Source organism: Bos taurus, chromosome 2, assembly GCF_002263795.3.
Source record: "Bos taurus isolate L1 Dominette 01449 registration number 42190680 breed Hereford chromosome 2, ARS-UCD2.0, whole genome shotgun sequence".
In the NCBI taxonomy this organism is placed as follows: domain Eukaryota; kingdom Metazoa; phylum Chordata; class Mammalia; order Artiodactyla; family Bovidae; genus Bos; species Bos taurus.
In genome coordinates this window covers 119,563,321-119,590,856 of record NC_037329.1, presented here as the reverse complement: position 1 = coordinate 119,590,856, position 27,536 = coordinate 119,563,321, and the positions used below count along the sequence as shown (strand labels likewise).

The following is a 27,536-nucleotide window of genomic DNA, read 5'->3' as shown; positions in this document are numbered from 1 at the left end:
TGCTCTCACCCGCAGGCGAAAAGCTTGCATTCTGTGGTGTAGGGCTTGCGCTCCCCCCCTGCGGCCCCGGGCAAATCCCTGTCTTCTTGCGCCTCCCTCCCCGACCTCCCGCTCCACCATCCGCCTCCTCAGTCTCAAGGCATCGGTGCCTCTCGCCCGTCAGGTGCCCCGGGGAAGAGATTGGCAACAAGGCAGCTCTGGGTGGATTTCGGACTGTGCCAACTTTCTGGCTGTGTGCTTTTGGTCAAGTGATTTAATTCCTCTGAGCCCATCTTTGCACCTGCAAAGAGGAAAACTGATCCTTTCCAGGACGAGCGTGTGGGTTGAGGGCCAAGCTTGTGCGCAGGGCACCGGGTGCACGGACGCTTGGCATGCTAGGGCGCGCTCCCTGCAATCCTTGGTCCCTTGTGCGCGCCGCTTTGCAGCTTGGAGAGCAGTCCAGAGGGAGCCCGCCGAGCCGCGGGATCCCTCCAGGGTAGGGTGAGGGTGGGGGCCGAGGGGGGGGCCCCCGCGGCCCTCTCCCGGCCCTCGGCGCGTGTGCCATTGGCCCGGACGGCCCTGTGGGCGGGAGGATGACATCAGCGGCAGGTTGGATTATAAAGGCGCGAGCGGAGCCGCGGACTCAGAGCGCACCCAGCCGGCGCCGCGCAGCACTGGGACCCGCGTCCGCCTCGCAGCCCGGCCAGCCTGCTCCGCGCTCGCCTGCCTGTCGGCTCGCCCGCCCCGCGCACCCTCGCTGCCGCTCGTCTGCGCCCAGGCACCCCACGGGCACCATGCACCTCTCCCAGCTGCTGGCCTGCGCCCTGCTGCTCGCGCTACTCTCGCTCCGGCCCTCCGAAGCCAAGCCCGGGGCGCCGCCAAAGGTGGGTACTGTCGCGGGGACGTCGGAACCTGTGAGGGGCAATGGGAGGGCTGGGGTGTCTAGGAGGGTGTGGCGCACCGGGGTGAGGGGTGAGAGCAGTGGGGGCGGAAAGACGGCTCTCTCCCCTGAGATGCGCGCGGGGGACAGCTGGGGGGCCCTCGAAGCCCGGACTCAGGATAGCGTCCAAAAATGCGCAGCCCCGACCACAGAGTGGTCAGCCCCGCAAGGGGCAAAGGAGAGGAGGGCAAAGGGCTCCCCGAGGGAGCGGACCACGGCGGCCTCGAGGCAGGTGGACGCAGGGCCGAGCTGCCGGGCACCTGTGACCGGCGTTCTCAGGACTCCCCGCCGGACCATCGGCAGCCCCGCAGAGTCCCCCGCGCTGCCGCGGCGCGTGCCTTCACCTACCCGTCCTTTCCCTTGGAGGTCCCGCGAACTCCGTCCGGCGAGGAGGTGGCCGAGCCCCAGGCTGCGGGCGGCGGTCAGAAGAAAGGCGACAAGACTCCCGGGGGCGGCGGCGCCAATCTCAAGGACGACCGATCGCGACTGCTTCGGGACCTGCGCGTGGACACCAAGTCCCGGGCGGCGTGGACCCGCCTCCTGCACGAGCACCCCAACGCGCGCAAATACAAAGGAGGCAACAAGAAGGGTTTGTCCAAGGGCTGCTTCGGCCTCAAGCTGGACAGGATCGGCTCCATGAGCGGCCTGGGATGTTAGTGCGGCGACCCCTGGCGGCGGTGAGTACCACCAACCCTGGCCTCCGGGCTCTCTTGCACACCCAGCACCCCCGCGAAGCCCCCAGAACCAAACCTGTACCCTCTCCCGCAGGCCGGTTCCCCCCTGATCCCGTAGCCCTGGGAGCTTTCCTCCTCACGACCAGCCCATCCGGACATAGGACTGTGTGTGTGCTTGACTTTTGCCCCAGGAACATTTATCATCCCATTTTACAGATGGATAAAGTGAGGGAAAAGTAGTCGGGGAACTTTGGCAAGGTCAGAAATGGCTTAGCATAGATGAACCCATCTGACTTCCTCTGGAGAATCAGAGACAGCTTGGTGGGGTCCCAACCACCCCAGGACCACAGAGCAACCAGCAGCATTGGCCCCAGTTCTCCAACTGGGGGTGGGGGAGGGGCGAGGTTGAGGGGTGATCCTGGGTTTGTGGGAGCAAAGGAGGAGGGCATACATACAAGTCAAGGGTAAATTCACTTGCCAGCCACTGCATCATGGTGCTGGGTAGTAAGCAGCCCAGGGGTCAGGACAGCTCCCTGGGTCTGTTGTCCCTGTGATGGGACAGACTTGGGGTGACACCTGCCCCCTCCCAATATACAGAATAGCCACTTGTTAGCACCACCAGGGAGCATTTCAGTCCCAGAGCATTCTGGTTCTTGTCTGGTCTCTAAACCGTGGCTGTGGGCAAGCTGGCCTGTCCAGGGTCCTGACGCTGCTGCAATCCATGTGACTTCAGGATCCAACCTCAGTGTTCATGGCACTATTTCAGGGCAAGGAAACAGAAACTAAAATAAATCTTTTTTTGCCCCAACCTCAAACTCAAACATATCCCAAACTGAGCTCCTCCCCACCCGCTACCCGCCACCCCCACCATGCGGAGGCTCCACACCCGGGTTTCTGGCATGGCCTTCTACCCCTGCACCAGGCTGGAAACCCCCGTGCTACCTTCTGCCCCTGCCGAGCGCTGCATCCTGGCAAGATACTGGGCCAAGGTCCTTCCCTCCTTTCCCCATCCTCTCCATCCCCGCTGCCCATCAGTGTCCGAACAACAAACAACATCCAACCTCTGGAACTGACATTCAGCTGCTTTAGAATCTGACCCTTTCCGGTGTCCAGCCTTGCCTGCGGCCAGCTGCTGTCGTTCCCTGTCCCACAGCCTTTCTGTCCCACTCCAGACCAAGCTGTTCTCTCATCCCAGAAGCCATATCAGTGTCCACACTGTCTTCCCCCACAGAGGACAAGAGCGCCCCTCTCTGAAGCTCTCCAGCACAACGCCTGAGGCTTCGATACAGAAAACCTCACCTAAAAAAAAAAAAAAAAATTTGAAAACCTCACCTGAGCTATAGTTGTCTGTGAACCTCCCCAAATGAACTCATGAGCATGTTAAGGGCCAGATGCCAGCCAAAGATGGTCTGGGGCCTGTAAGATGCCCAAAGGGGCTCTGAAAAATGTCTGTCAATGATCCACAAAACCTGCCTCACCCAACTTAGGGGCACTCCTCACCCACCTGTCCTAGCATTTAGCTGGTATCTTTCCTCTCTGCAGCCAGACATGGCTGGGCTGTGTGCTCCTCCTGCAAGGGCTTCGTTTGTCTGAGATCTTAACTTGCTGTGATTCTAGCACATGTGCCCCAGTCTTTAGAAGCTACCCTTGTGATGGGTTTGTTCTATTCTCTCCTATCTCAGCAACGAAGAGATGGAGCCACAGGCCTTAGACTTTCAACTTGTGATTTAAGCATCAAGTTCCAACTTGAGAATCCAAACAAATGGTATTATGAGTTAGCAGAGGATGGGATAAGGTCCTGGCATCAGGTCAAGCCCCTGCCGTGCACATCCCATAGGTTCCTTGTTCTCAGATGTGGTTGTCTGTGGGTATCAAGTGGGGGTGGGGAGAAGGACCCTGAGGGAGGAATCGAGGTTGCTAAGACTTCTTGACCCCTTTGAATGAGGAAGTTTGTCAACTTCCTGGAAGTTCTCTTTTAGCTGAATGCTAACCTCCAGCATCCACAACTGTCTCAGCCCCACCCTCACCCCTATCTCCGTGAGAAGGCAGAGCATCCTTCCTGTTGCCAGCAGCCTCCTAGTGGCGATGCCCAAGCTATCTCACTGTCTGGGCTAAAAAGAGAAAGACAGCTTAGGGTTCCCCATTGATGAAAGCTCTTCCAAAGCAGTGGCCATGCCTCCACTCAAGAGTTGACTTTGGCTCTAACCAGCCGCCAAAATGACTATCGCTGATGGTTATAGCCTTGATTATAAAATGCTAATGACAGAGACGAGGTGTGGAGGGTGCCTGAATGAACACCTCACAGACATCTGTCATCTGTTTAAACACATGGGACGGCCAGAGAAGGGGGCCGGGGGAGAGTTCACCAAGGCCTTGAGGCCCAGGGACCCTCTGCTCGCGCTGTCCACCACCCTGCCTCCGAGGCGGCCTTCCTCCAGTCCTGTGGCACCCTCACACCCGTTCACCCTCATACCCACTAGCAGAGACTGGATGCAGCCCTCATCAAACGCTTCTGCTAACCCAGCACGACCACTCATCTCCCCAGGGCAGGTGTGAGATGTTCTCAGGAGAAGCCAGCCGGGGAAGGAAGTGCTATTTACTGGGCCGCTGTGACCCAGACACCCTGCCAGTGCCCTGTGTGGCAGCCCTGGGAGGTGGCTATTATCCCATTTTATGGGTGAGGAAAGCGAGCCTAAAAAGCTCTCCAGAGCTGTCCCGGAAGTACTTGTCCGAGTCGGGATTTGGGCCCAGAATTCCCCACTCTTCAGACGCTTCTCTCCCCCTTCCCTCCATTGTCCCCCAGACTTACAAAGCCAAGGCAAGCACGTGACCGAGGGTCTGTATCGTAGCTAAAATTGGGGGGCGGGGGGGTTGGGCAGGGGCGTTTTCCCTTTCCCTTCCCTCACTGTGTCCCACTGAGCGCCTGCGCTTAGACAGAGGGGGCGGAGGGCTGGCTGACTTTCTGGTTCCACCTGTGCTTGGACAGGTGACGGCTGAGGGCCTGGGGAGGACCTGAGTGGAAGGGCCTTATCCCTCTGCAGCAAGGCCTCCGTCAGGGCCTGTAGGGCAGAGGTGGAGGGACTACACCTCCTGCTACAGCTGGAGTGGGAGGAAGGTTCTAGATGTGCCCTGCAGGCTGGGCTTGCTCAGCTGAGTTCCCCTGGCCCTCTGTGTTTCAGGACTGGGGACTTGCTGCGTTTTGCTGAGGTCACCCTTGGTCATCAGCCTCCTCGCATCTGGAAGCACCTCCAGCGCAATGTGGCTTTTACATTTCTTTTTTTTTTTTTTCCTGGTACTGGGGATACACAACACCAGCTGTTTTATGATTATTTAGGGAGGGGGGTATGATTTTGTCATTTGTTTTTTTTTAATGAAAAATAAAAAGTTATATATTATATATATATTATATACGTGAAACACACACACCTACACCAACGTGATGACAAGGGACAGTTTTTAAGAGACTGACAAAACCAGCTGTAAAACATTGCTGTTTGTAAATTCATGTCATGCATAAATGTATTTATGTTGTAAAGCTATTTATATTGTTTATAAAGAGATATTTATAAAAATTTTATTTATGTAACTAAATGAAAGAAGTCAATCATTGTAATGTTTTTGTCTTAACTAGTTGAAAAATGTAAAAAAAAAAAAAAAACTCATTCCGTGAACATCTTGAAAGCTGTCTTTATTTACTCACGGCACTTCTTTTTTAGTAATTAGTCTGAGGAGGAGGGAAGAGGTGGAGACAAGGATTTTGCCTCTGAATGGATCTAACAGCCATGTTCCCAATTCTGGTTTGATTTGTATCCAAATCCTCCAGGAATCTTGTTAAAAATACAGATTCCTTCCCCCACCCACCCCCTGATCCACTGAATCCGTGTCTCCGAGGATAGGATTGGCCATGTGGCTTTTGTCCCAAGTGATTCTGATCATCTTGGCCATGTCAGGAAGCTCTGCTCAGGACACTGGACAGCTGAGAAGTCAGATGTGGTGAATTAAATTAAAATTAAATTTAGCTAACAGAGGGCCCTCTAATTCTACTCCATCTTCTCTCTGTTATCAGAGGAAACAAATGACTGAAAATTTCCTTTCTGCTTTGGAGACTCAGAAGGTTCCTGTGTAACTTGCGGAGTGGGTCCAGTTACCTTACGAATCTCAGTTCAGGGAATTATGGGGTGGGTGGCTTTCTCCAGGCTTGGCGGGGTAAGGCCAAGGATCTCAGAAAGAACACATTCTGTGGTTGGTTTCCTATTTGCATCGTGTGATGTGCTTTTGTGTGTGTGTGTGTGTGATGTGCTTTTTGAGGGGGATGTGGGTTTTCTTTTCACCTGAAGCTGTTCACAATTTTGGCTCATACGCCCCATGGAGCCTTGCATGAGAAATTATGAATATTTAGAACCTCTTCTCCTGAAGCCATCAGGAAATTTAAATCATTTCAAGCTAATCTTACTCTATCCTTGATATGTGCCTCTCCTGAAGAGCTCCCCCGTCTGCCTTCTGTCCCTAGTTTGGTGAAAACAAGGATAAATAGAGCCTCTTGGGCTGGTTCTACCAGGCGGGCATGACTCCTCTCAGGGGGATCCAGAGTGGTTGTGGCCCCAAGATCATGGGGTCAGCGGGCCTGTCCAAGTGTCTCCAGAGGAAAATTGGCTGGGGATGGGGGTAGCGAAGTGGCCAGTGGAGCCAGGATCCTCTGTCCCTGGAATTCTCCAGGCAAAAAGATTGGAGTGGGTTGCCAGTCCCTTCTTCAGGAAATCTTCCCGACCCAGGGATCGAACTCAGGTATCCCGCATTGCAGGCAGATTCTTTACTGTCTGAGCCACCCAAGAAGCCCCATGCTGCTGCTACTGAGGGTAGGGAAGTGATCTGTGGCACCTGGCTTTTCTGCGGACATCTGAGCCCCTGACCCCTCTTCCCTGAGCAGTGGGTTCTCAGGTGGGCGGACGGCCAACACAGTGACCTCACCTAGGTAAGGAAACAGCTCTGAAGTCATGTTCCAGCTGGGGACACAAGGGACCTTCTTCCCACCCCTTGATTTCCACCACTGTCGGGGGCCCTTCTTTGAGCCGAGTTCACTAGGGGCTGTCTCTCTTACTCGGTCTCACCACGCTTCCGTAGCTCAGAACTCGGATGCCAGGTCAATGAGGGTGAGGGGCTGCCGTACCCAGGGCTCGCCAGTGCCTCAGTTTGCTGGGCTGCCTACCGACCCCTTGCCAGAGGATGCTGAGGGGTGCTGCCAGAGTAGGAGGAGCAGGAAGGCGGCGGGTCCACTGTGGGCTTCACTGGTAGGGAAGCTGGCATATCTTCCAAAGCCCAGATACAAGGAATGGAGAATTCTGGGATTCAAGGAGCTGCCACCGAAAGAAAAAAAATTTTCTCCGTGGACGGTATCCGGACACCCAGGATCCTGGGGCCCAAGCACCACAGAGTCTCCTCCTAAGTAGCTCTCATCCCTGAATCAGCTGCAAACAACATGCATGATGGGCTTCTCCTGGTGGCTCAGACTGCAAAGAATCTGCCTGCAATGCAGAAGACCTGGGTTCTATTCCTGGGTCGGGAAGATCCCCTGGAGGAGGGAATGGCAACCCACTCCAGTATTCTTGCCTGGAGAATTCCGTGGACAGAGGAGCCAGGCTGGCTACAGTCCATGGGGTCGCAGTGAGACACCACTGAGCGACTAACACATACACACACAACATGCATGACTCTGTTGCCAATCCAGCCTTCCGCCAGTGGAGGCCAGCCCCTCACCTGTTGTCTGAGGATGCTGCCAGAAGGCAAGTCCTCCTTTGACATCTAAACCTGAAGTCCTCCGACTGCTTCCTTGTCAGCCCAGCCATGAGTTTCTGCTGGAAAGCTGGAAAAGTTTTCAGCCCCAGGAAAAGTTTTGAAACCTGCAGATTTCCCGAGTGGTATTGTCCAAGGCTTCCGGTCCTCCAGGCCTTTCAGCCTCGTCCCTCTCCATGGAGGATCTCACCATTAGAGCTGCCCGGGGCACCTGCAGCTTCTCTTCCACTAGGATGGCCACCAGCTGGTCCTACCAGCTCCAGGGATGGGTCCCATGGAGTCCTGGTCTTCCAGGATGGGGCCGGTTGAGCAGAAGCTAAAGAATTTCAGGCCCTGGAAGGCCTCAGGACTCAGAATGTCCTGGAGGAAGACATTCCCTTCCCTGAAGCTCTCAGTTGTTGGAGAGTCAGGGTGAGGAATGGGATGTCTGCCTGGTTAAGACTCCCTGATGCTGTGGCTGGTAACACATAGGAGCCCTGTATGGCAGGGCGGGGCCCAGGAACCCACCCTGGGCTCCTGAATACACCTGGAGGACAGGCCCCATCTCTCAAGCCTGTGTTTTCCCAAGAGGTACCACCCTACCCCTACCATAGAGGCGATGGTGGCTGGGGAGACAGAGCCTGCAGGTCCTCAGCCAGGCAGGTTCCAGGAGCCTCCCCACCTCTGCCTGAAACATGGGAGGTCCTCCCCTAATGCCAAACAGGGTCCAAAATTGGGCTGCACACAAGCAGGCCAGTCTGGGGCTGATCGGGGTGTGGGAGACGATATCAGGACCTAGTAAGAGCCCTGCTCTTCCATAGGAAAAGCTCTTAGTCCAGGCGGGTGGCAAGAGGCAGACTAAGGAAGCCCACCCCCAGAGAGGGATGATGTAAGAACAGAGGGAGCAAAAGTCAGGGTCCCCTCTGAAAAGGGATTCAACTCAGATGGTTCACATGAGGAAGTTTAACCGATGCGATACAGGCGTGGGCAGGTGTGATGGAGGAGCCAGTGGGAAGCCAGGTTCTCCCTGGGGGCAAAAGGAGGGACTGTCCTGGAGTCAGAGCTGTGTCAGTGCAGGGCAGAATGAGGCAGAAATACCCCAGCTTCTCTCCCAGCCCCATCCCAGTCTCTCGCTGGTGCCTTCAGTTGGCTAAACCCACCAGAAGCCAGCCAGCAGGGGAGCCTGGGTCCTGCAGCCTGCAGGGTGGGTAGGGTGGGAGGCAGACAGAATCACAAAGCACCAGAGGGATGTCGCTTGAGCCAGGGGTCCTGCATACACCTCCTTCCTGCAAGAATGAGGCCTACAGGAGGTGTGGGGGTGATGTCACCTCCCCGGAGGCCGCTGATTGTCTTGATTGTAGGAGACAGAGGATTGACTGGGTCCAAAGTATGGGCACGGGGACTTTCCTGTGGGCCAGTGGCTTAGATTCCGCACTCCCAATGCAGGGGGCCTGGGTTCAATCCCTGGTCGGGAAACTAGATCCCGCTTGACACAATTAAAGATCCTGCTTGCCGCAATGAAGATCAAAGATCCCACGGGCCACAGCTAAGACCTGGCACAGCCAAGCAAACAAATAAAAATATTTTAAAAAACAATAAAACAAAGTGTGGGCGCTGTGTGACCAGCAGTTTCCATTCTAGGAGTGGTCCCACATTCATATCTTTACTGAGCTTGTCTGGAGGCTCACTGGGGCTCCCACCACACCGTCTACACCCTTCACGTCCCTCCTGCCCCCTGAAGACTGATAATGGTGTTAGAAAAATTCACTGTGATTTTTTCCTATTTATCCTTATTTTTTCTTTTATTATTAATATTATCATTTATAAGTGATTTACAAGGCGTTACAACGTGCGAGTGAAAGTGTTAGTTGCTCGGTCATGTCTGACTCTTTGCCACCCCATGGCAAGAACACTGGAGTGGGTAGCCATACCCTTCTCCAGGGGATCTTCCCAACTCAGGGATCAAACCTGGGTCTCCTACATTTCAGGCAGATTCTTTACTGTCTGAGTCATCACAGAAGCCCTGTACAACATAGCGTTTCAGTATTTTTATATATTACAAAATGATCACCACAATAAGTCTAGTTACGATCCGTCACTGTACAAAAGGATTACAGTATCATTGACCATATTCCCTATGTTGTACGTCATATCCCTGTGAATTATTTATTCCATAACTGGAAGTTTGTACCTCCTTATCGCCCTCTCCTGTTTCATTCAGCACCCCTCACATCCTTCACTCAGCACCCCTCAACCCCCGCCAACCAGGCTGTTCTCCATATCTATGAGTCTGTTTCTGTTTTGTTATATTTGTTTTATTTTTTTAGATTCCACATATAAGTGAAATGATACGGTGTTTATTTGTCCTTATATTTTAATAGTCATATAGGTGTTATTTATTCAGTACGTTAAGGTTCAATTTTAGTATTTATATTAGATAGGAAATGTGAGGTCTTGCTGTGGTAACAAACACAAAATTGCAGTGGGTTAAAATATTTATTTCCTGCTTGCACTGTCTGTCGTGGGGCTGGGCAACCCTCCAGGGCAGCTCCTTACCATTCAATGGCTCAGTGTGGCACCTCCAAACCAAGGAATTTTTCCTCAGTTGATGGGACATAGAAGAGAGCCTGCTGGGAGTTCAAGGAACCGAAGGCTTCTACCCAGGATGTGAGACTTACAGTCACATTTAACTGGCCAAAACAAGTCACGTGGCCCGTAACTTACTTTTCGGAGCTGAGGAAGCACAGTTCTCCCTTGTGCCCAGAATTGGAGGAGACCTGGACTTCAGGGAACAGGAGCGAGTGCCTGCACCCACATGTAGGCACCACTTAAATCCTTCCTTCGAAGTGAGCTGTCCACTTCCTAGCAGATTCTACGTTATCTGGTGTGAATGTAACAGCCCTACTTAATTTTTATTTGTGCTTGATATCTTTGCCCAAGCTTTGATTCTTTCCCTTTCTGGTATTTTTTTTAAATTTAGGTGTGTTTATAATGTATTAGATTAAAAATATGTAATTCGAGACATTTTGCCTTTTAATAAGGAAACTAGATTGTTCACAGTTATTGTCATTATTGCTTATGCTTGGCCCAACTTTTTCATCTGAATTTTGACTTTGTGTTTTTAAGGTTCTTTAAAGTTTTTTGATCCTTTTAATTTAATTTTTTTTCTTCTGTAGACTCTGGTGCTTGCTTTTATCTTCTGCAATGATTTGGAAAGTAGATATCCTGTTTTTAATTCTGTTAGCAGTTCCATTTAGTTTTTCATGAAAATTATTAAACACACATTTATATTATTATCAAAATCAAAATCACAAACAAACACTGAGCTCCTTCACATGAGGGACAAGAATTCAGCCCATTTGCTCCTTCCCCTGCCTCCTCTGCCATCTCTGGGTCTCTATTAACATAATCTGAGGACAAGCTCCCTCACTGGATGTTACAGCTACCAAACACCCTCTCTCCAAAACACCTTCAGCTTTCTTTTTGTTCCCCCAGGTTCATCAAAGATTCTGATTTTTCCACCCAAACCCACTTCTCCAGACAGGGCCCCATTGCACACATCTTAGTCTGGGCTAGCTTCTCGCTCCACGGCCTGTTCTCCATGGCAGCCGGGCCCATCCCACGAGTGTGAGGTTTGAATTTCAGGTTCAGTATATGTATGGGGTGTTGTGAGCATGTGTGTGTGTGTGTGGGTGTGTGTGTGTGTGTGTGTGTGAGAGGTTTGATTTTCAGGTTCAGTATATAGGGTGAGTGTGTGTGTGTGAGAGAGAGAGAGAAAGGTTTGAATTTCAGGTTCAGTGTATGGGGTGTGTGTGTGTGTGTTGGAGGTTTGAATTTCAGGTTCAGTGTATGGGGTGTGAGAGTGTGTGTGTGTGTGAGTGTGTGTGTGTTGGAGGTTTGAATTTCAGGTTCAGTGTATGGGGTGTGAGTGAGTGTGTGTGTGTGTGTGTGTGTGTTGGAGGTTTGAATTTCAGGTTCAGTGTATGGGGTGTGTGTGTGTGTGTTGGAGGTTTGAATTTCAGGTTCAGTGTATGGGGTGTGAGAGTGTGTGTGTGTGTGAGTGTGTGTGTGTTGGAGGTTTGAATTTCAAGTTCAGTGTATGGGGTGTGAGTGAGTGTGTGTGTGTGTGTGTGTGTGTTGGAGGTTTGAATTTCAGGTTCAGTGTATGGGGTGTGTGTGTGTGTGTGTGTGTCAGAGGTTTGAATTTCAGGTTCAGTGTATGGAGTGTGAGAGTGTACATGTGTGTGCGTCTCAGGGCAGTACAAGTGCTGTGCGTTACACTGGGCAGCACAGGTGTGCTTCCCCACTAGAGTCAGCCAAACCTTTCATTTCTCCAGTGGCTGTTCAGACACGAGCTCTGCACTGCATTCCTGAGAGAAATTCACAGCTGCAGCGTGTCCTCCTCTGGCCCAAGAGTAGTGGGTCCGGAGCTGGAGAATGGACAGACCAGTCATCTCTGGGGCTGTCCGGCTCTCCAAGGCATCTCTTCTACCCGGGCTGGGGTAGGGGACCCCAGGTGGGCTTTGAGACCCAAGAAGCACTGCGGGGCTCCCTCTCCTGGCTTAGGGCTCAGGTCACTTGGGGGGTCTGTGGACACCAGGGCTGGTGTGAATTGTGAATGTGAGCAAAGAGAGGCAGGCAAGCTGTAGTGCCGCCAGGGCTCAGGCAGCTCGGAGAAGGACTGGGAGCCTTTGGACGGCCGTCTGCAGAAAGGCTGCCAAATCCACTCGAATCTACCTCTTTTTCATCACTGAACATACCCCATCAGTAAAAGGTTGAGTATAATTATTTATTTGAACATTAAGTGCAAGCATGTGCATGCTCAGTCACGTCTGACTCTTTGCAAACCTATGGACTGTAGCCCTCCAGGCTCCTCTGTGCGTGGGATTGTCCCAGCAAGAATACTGGAGTGGGTTGCCATTTCCTCCCCTAGGGGATCTTTCTGACCCAAGGCTCCAACCTGCATCTCCTGCATTGCAGGCAGATTCTTTACCACTGAGGGCTCAAATAAATACAAGCACTTCTGTGTTAATAAAAGTATGATAGTATTGTGTGTATACACACATACTTTCTTCCCAGGCCATGGGATGCACTCACACTCCTTTTGCAGAGCACTGACCCAAAGAACCTTCAGCAACTTTGCATCCATGGCCTGCTGGGGGGAAGGTGTCCCTCTCCTGTGTGATCCATGACCCATGAGCGGGGAGGAAGCAGGGCCCAAACTCAAAGAAACCTTTTAGATAATTTCTGAGACTAGAAATGGGATAACATCTGGTAGGATGTCTGCCAGTGATGACAGCTATTACCTCTAGGTGAGGGATTTCAGGTGGCTGCTTTTATTTCTTGTACTTTTTGGTTGTACTTGTTTGCAATGAAGATATATATATGTGTGTGTATGTGTGTGTGTGTGTATACATACACATATATATGTTATTTGTATGAACATGTATATAGGGGCTTCCTCGGTGGCTCAGTGGTAAAGAATCCGCCTGCAATGTAGGAGATGCGGGTTCAATTCCTGGGTCAAGAAAACTCCCTAGGGGAGGAAATAACAACCTACTCCAGTATTCTTCCCAGGATAATCCCATGGACAGAGGAATCTGGCGGGCTACAGTCCATAGGATCAAAAAGAGTCAGACACTACTGAGCACACACACAGACACAAGCATATAGACACACACAGGTGTTCACAGCCGCATTATTCATAATAACAACAACAAAAAAAATCTCAAATGAATTTCTTCAGTTTGTTCTGATATACTACTAGCGTTTTAAAAGCTTGTGAAAAATTTAATACTAAGAAATGAATCAAATTTAGCTCTAATACCAAGCTTAGCATCTTATCCACATATATGAATAATTACTATAATAAATACTATAATATATAATTATAGTATTAATATTAAATAATTAATAGTCTAGCTTCATAATGTTAATTTATAGTAAGAAAGCCATTATTATATTTTAAGTTTGCCATTTAGTAAAAACTATTTTGATTAATAGATCTTGGAACCACTCTATGAGTAAAAGGAAATGTTTTGATCTATCTAACATTTAATTATCAGAGTAATAAATAAATTAATAATTAAAAAAATTTTTAAAGTCCATCACAACCCAAATGTCCATCAATTAGTGGATAGATAAGTAAAATGTGGTCTAGCCACATGTGTGCGCTTGAGTGCTGAGTTGCTTCAATGCTGTCTGACTCTATGCAACCCTACAGACGGTATTCCGCCAGGCTCCTCTGTCCATTGGATTCCCCAAGAAAGAATACTGGAGTTGCCATTTCCTACTCCAGGGAATCTTCCCGACCCAGGTATCGAACCCATGTCTCTTACGTGTCCTGCATTGGCAGGTGGGTTCTTTACCACTAGCACCGCCTGGGAAGCCCCTGGTCTATTCCCACAGCAGGATGTTATTTGGAAATAAAACGAAATGGAGTTCTTATTCGTGCCACAACATAGATGAACCTTAGAAACATCATGTGAAAGAAGTCAGACACAAAGATCACGTATTGAATGGTTCCATATACACAAAAGGTGCAGAACAGGTGAATCTCTAGAAGCAGAAAGTACTGGGCTGGCCAAAAAGTTCGTTCGGGTCTTTCTGCACCATCTTATGGGAAAACCTAAAAGAACTTCTTGGCCAATCCAGTACAAGACGAGGTGCAGGCACGCTCTACCACACGAGCGCCCAGGCTTCCCAAACTGCACACGAAAGCCAGGTCTCATCAACCTGAATTACCGCAGCCTGTAGGACTGTGCCTCCCCTCACAGTCACCCCAGTAATTTCAGGGAAATCTCCAAACACTTTCGTTCCCCATCCTCCAGATGGACCATCGATGGCTCACAGCCCTCGAAGGGGACACTGGCCACCTCACACTGTCGAAGCCCCCACCCCCAGGAATGCCACCTTGCTGGACACGGAAACTGCCCCCTGAGGCCACTCTGAGGCTTGCTGGGCGTTCCTGTTTGGAGCTGGGGTGTGGGAAGCTCTGATCCCTAAGCGGTGCTGCTGGGTCGGATCTCATGAACCCCTCCTTCAGCTGCCCCTACCAGCCGCTCTGGTCTTTGGGTCTTGAAGTCAATCCATAGGGGGAGGGGCAGGGGCGGAGGGTGGCCGGTGACCCCAGGTTCTCGCCTCTCTTCTCATCACACTGTTGTGTTCGTCCTTTGCTTTGTCCTTACAGGCCATCCAACACCTCCTAACACTAATCCCCTTCCAGACTTCTTTCTCCTTCAGCCAAGCGGTAAAGGTCTTTGTGCCTATTGACACCGACTAACAGGTAGTCAGATGGCATCATTAGCTCCCAGTGAGAACAATCCCATTTGGGCAGAACCAAGATGCTCCCCCAGAGTGGCTGCAAGTTCTTCAAGGGCAAGGTTGAGGTCTTCTCATCCTGATGTTCCCAGCATCCATCCCAGTGACTGGCACATCACAGGCGCTCACTGAAAGTTTGTGGCAACAAAGAGCAGGCTCAAGATTCCAGCGCTGATCCCTGCTGACAGGAAAATGAATGACTCTCATGGGTGAAACCCCTGGGGTCTCACAGAAGGGTCAGGGAGCTGTAAGCAGATCACACTCTTATTTCCAGTAAGCGAAGCCAAAGTGGCTGGCCTGGGGATGTGAGCATCTGTCCCTTGAGATGGTCCCAGAATCAGAGTGCTCAGGACAGGTCGCATCCAAGTCACGTGGTAAAGGAGAGAGGCCTCTAGGAAAAGCCCCATTCAGAACTGGGCTTACTCCCTGCACATTGCCGCTCAAGAGCAACAGAAATGGCTGCTCAGTCTCCGTCCTTGCCACCACCAAAGTTTCAAGACTGCCTTTATGACCCCTGTTGTCGTTGTTCAGTCGCTCAGTCGTGTCCGGCTGTTTGTGACCCCATGGACTGCAGCACGCCAGGCTTCCCTGTCCTTCACTATTTCCCAGGGTTTGCTCAAACTCATGTCCATTGAGTCAGTGGTGTTATCTAACCATGTCATCCTCTGTCATCCCCTTCTCCTCCTGCCCTCAACCTTTCCCAGCATCAGGGTCTTTCCAGTGAGTCAGTTCTTCAGATCAGATGGCCAAAGTATTGGAGCTCCAGCTTCAGCATCAGTCCTTCCAGTGAATATTCAGGGCTAATTTCTGCGAAGCCCATTTTCCCTGGCTCATGGTTTCCATCTGTCTTCTGACAATGTTCCCAATCTGCTAAGTCTCTCTGATCCTTTGGACTTATGAATAACAACTTAGGAGATGTGTGGTCAAACAAATATCTTTGCCTGTTTGAGTCTCAGTTTCTTATTCTGTAAAATTGAGATAAGACCTAATTCAGAGCTCTGTGAGAGAGCTAGATGTCCGAATAATGTCTCAGCTATTGGCATGTATGTGAGTCTAGTCATTCAGTTGTGTCTGACTCTTTGAGACCTCATGGACTGGAGCACACCAGGCTCCCCTGTCCTGCACTATCTCCTGGACTTTGCTCAGATTCATGTCCATTGAGTCAATGGTGTTATCTAACCAGCTCATCCTCTGTCACTCCCCTTCTCCTCCTGATCTCAGTCTTTCCCAGCATTTTGGTCTTTTCCAATGAGTTGGCTCTTGGAATCAGGTGGCCAAAATATAGGAGCTTCAGCCTTAGCATCAGTCCTTCCAATGAATACTCAGGGCTGATATTCTCTTGATAGATTCGCTTATTAATATTATTCAGGTCTTTGCTCAGATGTCAACGTCTTAGCCAGACCGTCCCAACTGTCTTATCTGTAATCACCTGAACCATCTTATTTGAAATATCTTCCCATCTTACCACCCACACAGTGGTTATGCCCTCACCCTGCTTTATTTTTCTTCTGACACTATATTCTGTAAGTTCCAGATGAGTTCCAGAAAAACATCTATTTCTGCTTTATTGACTATGCTAAAGCCTTTGACTGTGTGGATCACAACAAACTGTGGAAAATTCTGAAAGAGATGGGAATACCAGACCACCTGACCTGCCTCTTGAGAAATCTGTATACAGGTCAGGAAGCAACAGTTAGAACTGACATGGAACAACAGACTGGTTCCAAATAGGAAAAGGAGTACGTCAAGGCTGTATATTGTCACCCTGCTTATTTAACTTCTATGCAGAGTACATCATGGGAAACGCTGGGCTTGATGAATCACAAGCTGGAATCAAGATTGCCGGGAGAAATATCAATAACCTCAGATATGCAGATGACACCACCCTTATGGCAGAAAGTGAAGAGGAACTAAAAAGCCTCTTGATGAAGGTGAAAGAGGAGAGTGAAAAAGTTGGCTTAAAGCTCAACATTCAGAAAACTAAGATCATGGCATCCAGTCCCATCACTTCATGGCAAATAGATGGGGAAACAGTGGAAACAGTGGCATACTTTATTTTGGGGGGCTCCAAAATCACTGCAGATGGTAATTGCAGCCATGAAATTAAAAGATGATTACTCCTTGGAAGAAAAGTCATGACCAAACTAGACAGCATATTAAAAAGCAGAGACAGTACTTTGTCAACAAAAGTCCATCTAGTCAAGGCTATGGTTTTTCCAGTAATCATGTATGGATGTGAGAGTTGGACTATAAAGAAAGCTGAGCGCTGAAGAATTGATGCTTTTGAACTGTGGTATTAGAGAAGACTCTTGAGAGTCTCTTGGACAGCAAGGAGATCCAACCAGTCCATCCTAAAGGAAATCATTCCTGAATATTCATTGGAAGGACTGATGTTGAAGCTGAAACTCCAATACTTTGGTCACCTGATGCAAAGAGCTGACTCATTGGAAAAGACCATGATGCTGGGAAAGATTGATGGCAGAAGAAGAAGGGAACGACAGAGGATGAGATGGTTGGATGGCATCATTGACTCAATGGACAGGAGTTTGAATAAACTCCAGGAGTTGGTGATGGACAGGGAGGCCAGGTGTTCTGCAGTCCATGGGGTCACAAACAGACAGACACGACTGAGAGACTGAACTGATTGATGATATTCTGTGCTTATTTATTGCTTGCCTTTTGCACTAAAATGTAAATTTTGTAGGGGCAGGATTTGTGTTTACACTGAAAGCCTAGCATCTAGAATATGATAAGTACTCAATAAATATTTGTCAAATGAGTACTTGACAGCTGAGTCCTAGATAAACATTCGGTTACAAGTAGGTTTAAAAAAATATGCAAGTTGGGACTTCTTTGGTGGGCTAGTGATTAAGACTCCACGCTTCCACTACAGAGAACATGGGTTCAATCCCTGGTTGAGGAACTAAGATCCTGAATGCCATAAATAAATTAAAAAAAATTTTTTTGAATACATAAAATTTATCCAGTTCTGAAAATCTAGACTTCTCTTTTACGTTTGTATCTTGTTCAAAACCCTGCAAAGCCCTGTGACCTGGAAGAGCACCTGGGTACCCGAGGGAGGTGTCTAGGGGCTTTGCAAACTACACAGAGAGACTGCTGAGGTCTGAATTGTTCTCAGAAAAAGGACGTCAGCAAACATATGAGGCAGAGAGCCAAACGCTCCTGCGAGGTGTCACCAAGTTGGACCCACCGAGTCACTGCTGGACCCTGTCCTTCTATTGGGACTTGCAAGAAGGGATTCCCTGCCCAGGGCCCACTGATCTGAGTTCTGAAGTGCACTTGGAGGCCCTCAGGTGCCTTGAAAGTGAAAGTCACTCAGTTGTATCTGACTCTTTGCAACCCCGTGGACTATAGAGTCCATGGAATTCTCCAGGCCAGAATACTGGAGTGGGTGGCCGCTCCTTTCTCCAAGGGATCTTCCCAACCCAGGAATCGAACTGGAGTCTCCTGCATTGCAGGCAGATTCTTTACCAACTGAGCTACCAGGGAAGCCCTGATATCACGGAAGACCTATCAGGTGATTTAATAGCCACCAAACACTGTGTTTGAAGGAAGATGGAGAGAGGGAAATAATTGGGTCCATCCTAAAGAAAATCAGTCCTGAATATTCATTGGAAGGACTGATACTGAAGCTGAAACTCCAATACTTTGGCCACCTGATCTGAAGAACTGACTCACTGGAAAGACCCTGATGCTGGGAAAGGTTGAAGGCAGGAGGAGAAGGGGACAACGGAGGATGAGATGGTTGGATGGCATCACCGACTCAATGGACATGAGTTTGAGTAAACTCCAGGAAGGTAATGGACAGGGAGGCCTGGCGTTCTGCAGTCCACAGGGTCCCAAAGAGTCGGACATGACTGAGCAACTGAACTGAACTGAACTGTAAGTTTCACTTTTAAAAAAATCCATGGGGGCAGTGACTACATTTTTCAAAGTGTATTGAATTTAATTCATTGTACACTTCCAGTGGGTACACTCACCATATGTAAATTACACCTCAGTGCAATTGATTGGAAAATAACAACAAGGGAAAAAAGAGGCAACCAGAGGGAGGAAGGGACACTGATGAGAGCCAGGCTCTCGGCCCAGGGTGCACTCCCCCAGCCATGGTTATAGAAAGTCCGGAAATGCAGAGAAACAAAAAGGAAGAGCTGTCTCCTGCTTTTTATAGAATACAAACATTTCTTAAGCGATCATCTTTTTTTTTTAACATAGTGAAAACTTTTATATTTGGAATTAGCCACCTGGACTCAGCTTAGGTGATCCCAATTTTGTTGGTAATATCCAAAGCATCATGCTGCTGCTGCTGCTAAGTGACTTCAGTCGTGTCCGACTCTGTGTGACCCCATAGATGGAAACCCACCAGGCTCCCCCGTCCCTGGGATTCTCCAGGCAAGAACACTGGAGTGGGTTGCCATTTCCTTCTCCAATTCATGAAAGTGAAAAGTGAAAGGGAAGTCGCTCAGTCGTGTCCGACTCCTATCGACCCCATGGACTACAGCCTACCAGGCTCCTCCATGCATGGGATTTTCCAGGCAAGAGTACTGGAGTGAAGTGCCGTTGCCTTCTCCCCAAAGCATCATAGTCGGGAGCCAATCGAACATATGCCTTCTTCTCTCCATCAGGCCTGATCAGAGTACTGACCTTAGCCACAACAATGTCATAGAGCTTCTTCACAGCCTGTTTCATCTGGTGCTTGTTGGCCCTGACATCCACAGTGAGTACCAGTGTGTTGTCTTCTATTTTTTTCACGGCTGACTTGATGGTGATGATGGCATAGTGGTCAAGTTTGTTTCTCCTAGGGGTGCTCTTCCAAGGATATTTGGGCTGCCTCCTGAGTTGCAGTGTTTTGGGCCACCGGCAGGTTGGTGACGTCTGGATCTTATTTTTTGTGTGAGGCTGTGGACACTGCTTCCTTGGCCTTCAAAGCCTTTGCTTTGGCTTCGACTTTAGGAGGGGCAGGGGCTTCCTTCTTCGCCTTCGGCGCCATCTTCATGAAAAGCTTAAGTGATCGTCTTTACTACTGACCCATAATGCTTCTGCATTTCTTGATGCTCCAAACAAAACGAGTGCTGTCAAGTATGTTCTACCACTGCCGAAACACTGGGTCCACGGTCGAGCAAGGACCAGAATGACAGCTCAGTTTGGCCCAAACACGGTGGCATTTAAAGTTTGTCGATAATTACCGAAATGTCATCAGGCAATCTTTATTCCAATTTTTAAAAAGGAAGAAAGTGTTGCAAGGTCTCTGTCGCAGGTCCTTAGAGAATGAAAAAGTTGGCAAGGCAGGGGAAAATCACAGCCTGCTGGTGCCCTCTGGTGGTAACGTAGAAGGGCTGCGTTGGGATCACAAAGGTGCCAACCAACGGTTTCCCAACTGTTGTTGTTCAGTGCGGCTAAGTCGTGTCGGACTCTTTGCCACCCCATGGACTGCAGCACGCCCAGCGCCCCTGTCTTTCACTATCTCCTGGAGTTTTCTCAAACCCATGGTTCCCCAATTGGAGTTCATCAAATCTATTCAAGCAGAGCTGGCTGGGCCCCACCCCGGTTTCTATTTTGGAAGGCGAGGCCTGAGACTCAGCATTTCTGACAAGTCCCCAGCTGACACTGCCACTGCTGCTGCCATTCCTGAGGCCACACTTTGAGAACCACTGGTGTAGGTTTATCCATCCCAGCACCTTGTTTGTGTCATACTAAACTGCGTGCTAAGAAACGGGGCTTCACTGGTGGCTCAGTGGTAAAGAAGTTGTTTGCAATGCTGGAGACGCAGGTTCCATCCCTGGGTTGGGAAGATCCCCTGGAGAAGGATATGGCAACCCACTCCAGTATTCTTGCCTGGAGAATCCCATGGACAGAGGAGCCTGGAGGGCTACAGTCCATGGTGTCACAGAAGAGTCGGACACGATTTAGTGACTAAAGAACGCTAGGAAATTCATTAAAACAGCAGTTTTCAACATGTCAGTAGTAGTTTATGGGTGACGCTTTTGTTGATTTTTCTAAATTTTGTACCATGGCCATGACTCTAAAAAAAAAATTTTAGCAAAACCAAGAAGACCCGAAGTCCATTACTCTTGTTGAAGAATTGTTACGATAGTGCCCTCCCAAGAGACGAGCACAGACTACTTTTGTGAAGATGGACTGGGCACTTCAGTCTGGCCCTTCTTGGCCACTCTAAGCCTTCTGTCTAAGGCGCTGTGCTTGCAAAGGCCCAACGGGTAGATGAGGGCTGTACCCCAATGCTGTGGGGCTGACACCCCAAATGAGGGCTGGGCCCCCGGAGGAGCCACCTCTTCCTCTGAGCCATCTCTCACCTTCTTCCAGGACTCCAGATGCCTTTCCTCCCACCACCCCCAGTCCCCGTCCCACTTGTTTGCTGATGTCAGGCTTGAGCTACACTTAGCTCTACCATGAGCACTGATGTTCCCACACCTTCCCCCTCCCAGGTCTACCATCACAGAGGGTCTGGGGGCTTGGGCAGGGGTCACTCTGGAAAGAAAAGTCCAAGAGTTGGACCCCAACTGGCCTAGCAGGGGTCAAATACCTACCTGGGGCCAATTAACTGTAGCCAGAGTTCAGAGGTCTCATGAGAGCCACCTCTGCCCATGAGGACAATTTGGCTTGGGACAAGATTCACCCTCCTGAGGAACACGGCAGACAAAGCAAAGGTCCCAGCAGCTTGGTGGGGGCATACACTATTCCCCAGGCTCCCAGGGGTTGGAGTTCAAGTCCAGTGCCAAGGCAGCGCCCCTGCCAAGACATAAGCTCCCTCCCTCCGTGGCTGCTCTCCTCCCAGCTGGGCTCTGCACAAGGCTGTGCTGCCCCTTCCTGAAGCAGGTGGGTGCTCAAGAATGTAGTGCCTCCAGGGGGCTCTATGCCACCTCATCAGAGTGGAGTGGCCCCTCCATCTGTGGTGCCAGAGCAAGTGAACGATCCCCCAGGAGTACAGAGCTCTTGGAGGGCCTCAGGTCCTTCTTCACCAGGAGCCATCCCAGAATTAAAGATCTTTTTGTAACAGTTTTATTGAGCTATCGTACAATTTGCCTTTTAAAGTGTACAATTCATCATAGAATGTTAAAGGTTACCTTACCACCTCTGGACACAGCCTCCACCTTTTGTTTGTTTTTTGGCCACACCGCATTGCACGTGGGATCTTAGTTCCGGGACCAGGGATCGAACCCATGCCCCCTACAGCAGAAGTTCAGAGTCTTAACCACTGGACCACCTAGGAAGTCCCTGGCATGCACCTTTTAACCTCCGAAATATCCATCATTAACAAACTCCAAGTATATCGCCAGAGGCTTACATAAAATATTTTCATAACTATAGCTGGTTTTTAAATTAACAGTTGATACCAAACAGCTCATCCTTGTCCAGTCGTGCTTCCTGATTCAGAGGTTCAATGTCAGGTGAAAGGAAGTAAACTTGTTCTCAGTTTAACAGCTGGCAGCAGAGACCCCATGGGAGAGGCGCTGTCTTTGTAGAGAAAAACACCTTGATATTTTGAGAGAAAGGTGAGATTTCAGAACATAGAAGGTGGCAGGCGTCTGGGAGGCTGAGCTGCCTGAGTTGTTCCGTTTGTGGTGGTTGGGGGCGGGGGAGGGGCGTGATGAGGAAGGACACTGATGCAAAACCTTTGAAGATGTTTTGCTGAGACATAAATCCACCTCCCATGGCTCAGCTTTTGAGGGGACGAGGGATGAAGGCCTGAGCCCCAGCCATGAACTTTGCTTGCAATGCAGGGTCACTTCACAGTGACCTGGGGAAAGCAGGCCCCACCGGGCGCTGCAGGAATCTAGCGCAGTCTCTTGGGAGAGTGCTCAGCATGTGTGGTGGGCCCCAGGCTGAGCTTCTGTCAAATCCAAGGCGCAAAGGACACCGCCAGCTGACACGCACACCAGCCGAGCTCACAGGCACACAGTTGGGAAAGGACCGCAACATTCTAGATGCATCATACGCTCTTTAGCTTTCTTGAGCCAATGTGTCCATGTCAAAATAGTCAGTGTTTTGAATCACCAAGTAACCAGTGTCCTCCTGGCTCCCTTCTGTGTTTCTGTCCCATGGACAGATGTCCGGGTACCTGCACCCCTAACATTTGTTCCCCTCCATGTGGCCCCTGAGACTGTCAAGCTCTGGGGTGTGACTGGGGTTGACCACCACTGCTCCAGGAGCCTGCAGGGCATCATGTCTTTCAGCAACGACCAGGTGTACAGAGGCTCGGGCTGCCGGTGGCACTGGGCACATAGGGGTCTGGAGCTTTGGCTGGCATCACCTCCAGCCAGCAGAGCACCACCAGGTGGACCTCAGTCTGGGGCACATACCTGACCACACCCCCAGGACGAGCTGGTTCAGGATGCCCAGAGTTTTTCCAAAGCCAGTTTCTCAGAAGCCCTACAACTAAGGTCCTCTGTCTCTCAGGGATTCTCCAAGAGGTTAGTCAGAGTTTTTTCTTTTAAACCTTTGAAACAAGAGGGTCTGGTTACCTCCCCTTTGCACAGGCCATTGTTATGTTCCTTCTCTAGGACTGGAGTCATCTCGCCTGACCCCTCTTCTCCTGCAAACTCAGTCTAGGGACCCACGTGTCCTTTCCTGCTCTAATGGGGGTGAGGACTGCCCTCGAATCCAAGGAGGCTTTCTGATACCTTCTCAAGGAGAAGAGGAACAAAATGCAAACATAACCCCTAACAAGGAACACTGAACATAACAAAAATGGTGAACATTTTTGTATACTTTACACTACAATTCATGTTTATTAAATTATCTGCTTTTTATACTACTTAGATTATTTAAGACATTGCAGTCATCATGTGTTTTATAAACTAGCACAAACATTGCTTTGTAATATGTGAAAAGTAAATGTAGAACCTCAGCTCCACGCAGGCAGGGATTTTTGCCTATCTTGTTCATCTCTGCTTCCCCAAGTGTCGGGAAAAGAGCCCTGTCACAGAGCAGGTGTGCAATATGTATTCGCTGAAGGAGGGGATTATCCAATTAATCAATTTCACAAATTTAAAATACCTTTGGCACTATAACTCATAGCTTCTTTGCCATACTACAGAAGTAATACAAGACGGTCATCCTCACATTCTTCTTAAGATGTTTAATCTGCCCGTTGTGTCTTACAGTAAATGGATGCAATGTTTTATTAAGAAACAAGATTGGAGCTTCCCTAGTGGTTCAGGGGTAAAGAATCTGCCTTCCAATGCAGGAGACAAGGGTTCGATCCCTGATCTGGCAAGATCCCACATGCCAAGGAACAACTAAGCCTGAACACTACAACTATTGAACCTGTGCTCTAGAGCCAGAGAGCCACAACTACCGAGCCCACGTGATGCAACTATGGAAACCCGTGCACCTAGAGCCTGTGCTCTGCAACCAGAGAAGCCAGAGCAATACGAAGCCCAGGCACTACCACTAGAGAAAGCCCACGCAGCAGCAAAGACCAGCACAGCCATAAATAAATAAATCAAGTTATTTTTAAAAAGAAACAAGCTTGGAAATTCTTACAGCATCAAATTTATTTTCCTTGAAATGAGAGCATCGTATATTAGCATTAATAATTCTGAAACGTATGAACTGATGGAAATTCACTGAAGACAGATTTAGCCAGCTTGGCTCTGAGAAACTGAAAGTGAAAGTCGCTCAGTCATGTCCGACTCTTTGCGACCCCATGGACTGTACAGTCCATGGAATTTTCCAGGCCAGAATACTGGAGTGAGTAGCCTTTCCTGTCTCCAGGGGACCTTCCCAACACAGGGATCAAACCCAGGTCTCCCACATTGCAGACAGATTCTTTACCACCTGAGCCACAAGGGAAGCCCAAGAATACTGGAGTGGATAGCCTATCCCTTCTCCAACCCAGGAATTGAACTGGGGTCTCCAGCATTACAGGAGGATTCTTTACCAACTGAGATATCCAGGAAGAAGCCATGATATAATAAACATTCAGAGAACTACAAATGAACCCCTGACTACTTACTATCTCTGTGACATCAGGAAAGTAACTTCACTTAACCTAGGGCTCTTTATTTGTAAAATAACATCAGACCTCACCTTCCTACTGTATGGAGCTGCTAAAGATCAAGTAGGGTCACACACAAGGGCATTTCATAAAATACCACTCAAAACTAAGGCTTCTGAAGAATATGTATGGATGCCTCAATCTGCATACCAAAAATGGATGTCTTTTATTTTTCTAAGATTTTTTTGATATGGGCCATTTTAAAAGTCTTTATTGAATTTGTTACAATATTGATTCTGCTTTATGCTTTGGTTTTTTGGCCATGAAGCCTGTGGGATCCTAGCTCCCCAGTCAGGGATGGAACCCACACCCCCTGCACTGGAAGGCGAAGTCCTGACCACTGGATCGGCGGCGAAATCTTTGAAACATTTTTGAAGTCAATCAGATAGTTAAAAAATAATAATTAGGTACTAAACAACTGCTATCACTTGTGTTTCTTTGAACCTCACTGCTTGTTTATTGGCCACTTGGATTTCTTCCTCAGTGAAGGACTTGTTCTTATCCTTTGCCTATTTTCCTCTTGGGTGCTGCTGCTGCTGCTGCTAAGTCACTTCAGTCGTATCCGACTCTGTGCGACTCCATAGACGGCAGCCCACCAGGCTCCCCTGTCCCTGGGATTCTCCAGGCAAGAACACTGGAGTGGGTTGCCATTTCCTTCTCCAATGCGTGAAAGTGAAAAGTGAAAGTGAAGTCGCTCAGTCGTTTCCGATTCTTCAAGACCTCATGGATGGCAGCCTACCAGGCTCCTCCACCCATGGGATTTTCCAGGCAAGAGTACTGGAGTAGGGTGCCATTGCCTTCTCCGTTCCTCTTGGGTATTTGCCTCCTAATTGATTTCAGTAGCTCTTAAGCTGTTTAGCATATTTACTCCTTATCTGTCATATATGTAGCAATTACATTCCCCAGATGATTTAATTTGCCAGATAAATCTTACAATGAATCTTTATCAGTCTTAAATATATATTTATAGGCTTTAGATCAATGCTTAAAGAAATGTCTCCAACTTCAAGGCTATAAAGTATTTTACTTATATTTTTTTTTCTTTGACAGATTTGTTTTTATTTAAATATTTAATCCATCTGTCATTTATTTCAGCATAAAATGAACAGTGCATGCATGCTAAGTGGCTTCAGTCATGTCCGACTCTGCAACTCTCAACTCTGACTCTTTGAGACCCTGTGGACTGCAGCCTGCCAGGCTCCTCTGTCCATGGGACTCTCCAGGCAAGGATACTGGAGTGGGTTGCCATTCCCTCCTCCAGGGGATCTTCCCGACCCAGAGATCGAACCTGCATCTCTTACATCTCCTGCTTTGGCAGGCAGGTTCTTAACCACTAGAGCCACCTGGAAAGCCTGAGAAGAAAAGTGAAGTGAAGTGAAGTCACTCAGTCGTGTCCGGACCAGGCTCCTCCCTCCATGGGATTCTCCAGGTAAGAATACTGGAGTGGGTTGCCATTTCCTTCTCCAGGGGATCTTCCCAACCCAGGGATCAAACCCAGGTCTCCCGCATTGCAGGCAGATGCTTTAATCTCTGAGCCACCTGGAAAGCCTAAGAGGAAAGGAGGGAATCTAATCTCATTTCCCCCAGTGATGAGCCAAGGCCATTTACTGACTCACCTATACTTTCCAGACTAATCTGAATTGCCATCTTTTTATCTGCTGAATTCCCACTGTAACTTAGAGTCAGATCTGGATTCTCTTCTATTCTGTGGATCAATCTGTTTATTCCTATGCTAACCCGACACTGTTTTGATTTCTATTCAGTTCAGTTCAGTTGCCCAGTCTTGTCTGACTCTTTGCAACCCCATGGACTACAGCACTCCAGGCCTCCCTGTCCATCACGAACTCCTGGAGTTTACTCAAACTCATGTCCATTGAATCAGTGATGCCATCCAACCATCTCATCCTCTGTCATCCCCTTTTGTTCCTGCCTTCAATCTTTCCCAGCATCAAGGTCTTTTCAAATGAGTCAGTTCTTTGATTTCTATAGGCTCAATAAATTTTTATATCTGATAGTGTATGAATCTCACAGACATCAATCACACTGAGGGAAAGAAACTAGATGCAAAAGAGAACATTCTGTAAGTTCCTAGTCAGATGATATTCCAGAGCAGGTGAAACTAAACTCACCTATAATGTCAGATCAGTGGTCACCTGAGTCAAGTCTAGTGTTGGGACCAGGGGGGATTGGACAAAGGTTAACCTAAAGGGGCACACGGGAGCCTTCTGGGGAAATGGAAATGTTCTATATTTTGACTGGGTTGGTGTATACATTTGTCAAAACTCATTCAATTGTACACTTAAAATGTATTCATTATGGCGTATGTAAATTATCTCAATTAAAAATACATGACAAGGTAAGCCTTCTTATTTCATTGCTGTTTCCAAAAAAATGCTTTTCTATTCTCAGTCCTGAATATTCATTGGAGGGACTGATGCTGAAGCTGAAACTCTAATACTTTGGTCACCTGATTTGAAGAACTGACTGGAAAAGACCCTGGAACTCATTGGAAAAGACCCTGATGCTGGGAAACATTGAAGGCGGGAGGAAAAGGGGACCACAGAGGATGAGATGGTTTGATGGCATCACCGACTCAATGGACATGAGTTTGAGTAAATTCCGGGAGTTGGTGATGGACAGGGAGGCCTGGAGTGCTGCAGTCCATGGGGTTGCAAAGAGTCGGACATGACTGAGCGACTGAACTGAACTGATAATTATTATTCTTCCAGATGAATTTTACAATACCTATATAAAGTTAAATTTTTCTCATGGCTCTTCATAGGAATTGTGTTAAATGTGTTTATTCATTTGGGGT

General features: G+C 49.0%; 1 protein-coding gene across 3 annotated transcripts; it reads left to right on the top strand.

Annotated features, from left to right (window-relative positions):
• Nucleotides 1-610: 610 nt before the first annotated feature.
• NPPC (natriuretic peptide C) lies at nucleotides 611-5,264 on the top strand. 3 transcript variants are annotated; one of them, XM_005202886.5, is made up of 3 exons: nucleotides 611-863; nucleotides 1,286-1,596; nucleotides 2,825-4,766. In XM_005202886.5, the coding sequence occupies exons 1-2, from the start codon at nucleotides 774-776 to the stop codon at nucleotides 1,574-1,576; spliced, it is 381 nt and encodes a 126-aa protein (XP_005202943.1). In that variant the 5' UTR covers nucleotides 611-773; the 3' UTR covers nucleotides 1,577-1,596; nucleotides 2,825-4,766.
• The last annotated feature ends 22,272 nt before the right edge of the window (nucleotides 5,265-27,536 follow it).